Genomic DNA, 4,345 nt, shown 5'->3' with positions numbered 1-4,345 from the left:
GATATGTCTTTTATTTAAGGATGTTGGGGCTATGGGTCCCACAAAGTTAATGGCCCATTTTTCAAAGGGCTCAATCATGACTTGAGGACACAAAAGAATCTCATCGGCTTGACCAGGTTGGCCCATTCATTGACAACTATCAAAATGCTTAACATACTATTTTGCACCCCTAAACAAGGAAGGGAAAAAGTAGCCAACACAGAGAATTTTTTATGTTATTCTTTTGTCGGCAAAGTGGCCCCCACAAGGTTCATCATAGGTAGCTTTCAAGATATCAAACACTTCCTCTTCTCTAAAACAGCTATGAATAATAAGGTTGGGTTCGGTGTAGAATAGGTCTCCTTGGATACAGGAATATGAAGCACTTTTTTAATAATATTCCAACTCTCATGAGCACAAAGTTATGGTGGTGTTTTTTTTGATGAGAAGGTAATTAACTATGTTTCTCTTGCATCACCACTTCACGTTGGTTGTTATAAATTTGGGAATTGGTGTCCCCTTCATGTTGGTGCCTACATTCATATATAAAGGAAAAATTGGTTCCATGGTTTTCTCTCGTATGGGTTTCCACATAAATGTATGATTATCCTAATCTATGTGTGTGCATTTTTAATTATGGTTTATTAGAAATAGCTTAAATATTTTAAAGATTGTTAGATACCGTTAATATTGTTTCTAACTTTTGAAAACTTTTTATCTTGGTTAATAATATAAAGAATCCTTTTAAGACCACTAATGAAGCTTCATTCCTCATGCATGGTGTCTTTGATTCTAACCACTCTCAAACAATTCATTTTTGTATGTATCTGTGAGATCTTTTAGTACTAGTTCTTAGACTAATTTCTGGATTGATTTTCAATTTTTCACTAGTGGTTTCAGTTTCACTACTTTCTATATTGAGCACTTATTGGTTCAAAAGTTTACTATTCTAAATTTCTTCTAATAAGTTACGTGTACAATGTTGTTGAAAATATCAACTAATTCATTCCATGATTGTGCATCCGTGTTTTTTTTCTCCTTGCCTCCATTTTCTTATCTATCATTCCATTTAGATAGGTTAAAATAGTTGCATTTGTACATTTAAAATGGTGTTTACCTCAATAAGTGGACTTCAATGATGTGACGATTACCCTTTTTAAAGTATTATTTTGTTAATTTTGTCTAAAATATAGCAAATATTTGTTGGAATTTGTTTGGAGGAAAGATACCTAGGACTAGGGTTGGAAAACCCAACAGAGTAGAACATAAAATTCTACAAAGAAACTCAAGCAAGCATGCATACAACTTCAAATTCACAAAGTAAGTATAATGTAACAATCCTTCCGACCCCATTGGGTTGTTCTTGGGCTATCTAAGGTGTTACTTTAAAATTAACCAAATCTCCATGGTCCATCATGAAGATAGGGTTACAAAAATACACTTTTCCCAACTTCATTGAAACTCAAATCCTTGACAACCATTGCATTTGGCTAGTGAAGAGCTAACTATCCATACTATCTATGGATTCATTTGAACATCATATCTTCAATAAAAGACCAATGAACATTATGTTGTGATCAATTAATGTAGTCTTTCAAGTCATTGAACTATCATACTCAACAATCTTTGAATTACCCTCTGACAACGATGACAACACTATGTCCAACATAAAATCTAGCAAAGATTTCTTGGAATTGCAAGTTTAAGCTATGTAATTTACATATTCATAATGCTCAATGGGGTTTTCAAGGAACCGTATCCATTTATACATTAAAAATGCAATTTGAATAACCATCTTAACCACAAATATATCCAGTGGTGAGAAGGGTCAAATCCGGCCTCCCATTACAAACAACCATTTTTCATGTTTTGCAGTTACTTTAAAAAGAGAGATTTAGACTTTTAAGATATTTTATACTTACTTATTAGATCTATAGTTAAAAGATGTATAATGTTGTATATGTTTTTCAATCATCTTCTCAATTTTTTCCAACCTTCTTTGGTGTCATCAAAATTCTAAAATTTCAATTAATTTTTTTAACTTTCTTTCGACATAACTCTGATCATGATAAACCTCTTTACAAAATTTATGTAAACATGTTAAAATAGAGTACGCTATCTTACTTATGTATTACATATCAATCTAAACTTTTATTATTAAAATAGAAATGTTTAGCATCTTACGACAAACTAATAATCTTTAAATTTATGGAGTGTGCTACCTGCAAAGACAAGAGGTTGAAATTATGGAAGACATAAATTATCGGAAGATAAGTTGCGCTCATATTGGCTACTGGTTACATTATTTTTACATTTACCTGGTCAGTAACGCTCATATTGGCTACTAGTTACATTATTTTCACATTTACCTGGTCAGTAACGCTCATATTGGCTACTGGTTACATTATTTTTACATTTACCTGGTCAGTAATTAATTACATATGTAAAATGACAATCTAATTGAATGGAATCCCAAAATATAGTGTCTGAAAACTAACCAGAATTAGCTAAAACAATGTCCATACAAAAGTAGCTAAAACAATGAACAATGAGTCCAAACAAAACTGTAACAACATACAACAGACTGTAATAATATGAGGAAAATTTAAATTTCTCTATTATTATGAAAAATACACATGAAGCCATCACTGGATTTTGTATGGCATATCTTCATGTATATTCTGAGAAGAGAAAAAGTACAGAGGCGTGAAAATATAATATAATAAAGAAAAGACATGCAGGCATAGCTTCGATGAGCATAGCTTTTGGGAATAAAAGTACATAGCAGAGAAAATATATTAAAGAAAAAGGCAGTATTTATTTCGATGAGCATTCCTTCGTATGAAGGCAGTGAAGTGAGAGCATATGTGAGGTCTAAAAGGGATATATCTCGAATCGTACAGAGCAACTGCCCAGATAAATTTGAGCTCCCATCTGCGAAGAACAGCACTTATTCAACAATCCAATCGCTTGTATCAGACAGGCACGGCAGTCGGGCGCTGCAAGTGTTGTGAAGCACATTTGTAATCCATAAACGGTGACAGAAGAATGTTTCACCACTTGTGCTCCGTTGGCGAATCGATTGACGTGTAACGGAGCTTTCCGTGCGAGAGTTGCCATGAGATTGGCGAGAGTGTGATTGAAACCATGAATATTACTGTTGCTCTTCGCACTCTCAAGAGAATAGGCAACGCTGGTATCGAGAGCAGAGGCGAAAGTGTAATTCTCATAGCGAATGAAGCAGAATTCGAACTGAACACGAGCGCTTATGGCGTTGGGGCAGCCTTGAAAAGCCCTCTCTGACGCTGCAGCGACACAGCTTTGGCACTCATGGCGAGAGACGTCGGGCCTGCATTGCACAAGCCCCTGGACTCCGCCATATGTATGTGTCGCTAATCCGCCACTGGGGGCAGCGCCATTCACCAGGGATTTCAATAGCCTCTTCAGATTCCTCTCGTATCCACTGCCACTGCTGTATTTGTTCGCATTGCACAGACCGTAAATATAGGAATCCGATATTTGCGCCCCATGATCCACAACTGAAGGTGAAACTGAAATTGAAATTGAAATTACATTAAATAACAGCAGTAACGTCATCCAAGTACACCACCGCCATCCTATATTATTCATGCCTTCCATCTATCTTCCCAATAAATATCCGCAGTGAGTAGCAGAGACTAGAGACAGATGCACGCAAACTCTAAATGGTATTATTTACCCAGAGAAGACGGAAGGGTTTTATAGCTATAGCCGGAGGATACGATGCGGAGACAAACAAAATTAAACACATCATCATTAAGATATTGCAAAATTTAGCACATCATCATTAAGATATTGCAAAATTTAACGCATCATTAAGATATTGCAAAAGGATTAAAGAATATGTGACAGAACGCATGCGTATTATCTCAAAACTATACTGGTATTAATAAGAGACAAACAAAAATAAACAATCATTACGATGTTGCAAAAAATGCATAACAGAAAGAATGCTTAAAACTATATTGGTATTAATAAGAAAGAGGGCAAAATTAATTATTATGTATAGAAACTTACATATATTTATATTATAATATTTCAAAAATATTTATAGTATTGCAGTATGATCATGATGATGAGAAGTGACACATATATTATTATAAGTTGAAAAATAAATAGTGTAAAACAGATTCTTATTATATTTAAGAGGTATTTATAGTATTTTTTTCTTTATGATGACGACGGTATGTTTGATGTCAAAGACAATTATGATGATTATAATCAGTGGAGATCCATGTTAATATTAGATCTCCCAAATATCTATACGGATTAAATTTCTCATGATAGTACCTTATTTTTGAGTGAAAAAACTTTATGAAATGTTTCC

At 34.0% G+C, this 4,345-nt stretch overlaps 1 protein-coding gene across 1 annotated transcript; it reads right to left on the bottom strand.

Moving 5' to 3' along the window:
• Positions 1-2,853: 2,853 nt before the first annotated feature.
• Positions 2,854-3,576, bottom strand: LOC149264432 (antimicrobial ginkbilobin-2-like protein). The gene has a single exon (XM_089398942.1). The coding sequence runs from the start codon at positions 3,574-3,576 to the stop codon at positions 2,854-2,856; it is 723 nt and encodes a 240-aa protein (XP_089255068.1).
• Between the last annotated feature and the right edge of the window lie 769 nt (positions 3,577-4,345).

Source organism: Pinus tabuliformis, chromosome 6 (assembly GCF_031772625.1).
Source record: "Pinus tabuliformis cultivar Carrire ecotype Pingquan chromosome 6, CPIR1, whole genome shotgun sequence".
NCBI classification, from domain to species: domain Eukaryota; kingdom Viridiplantae; phylum Streptophyta; class Pinopsida; order Pinales; family Pinaceae; genus Pinus; species Pinus tabuliformis.
This window is presented reverse-complemented; position numbering and strand designations above follow the sequence as displayed.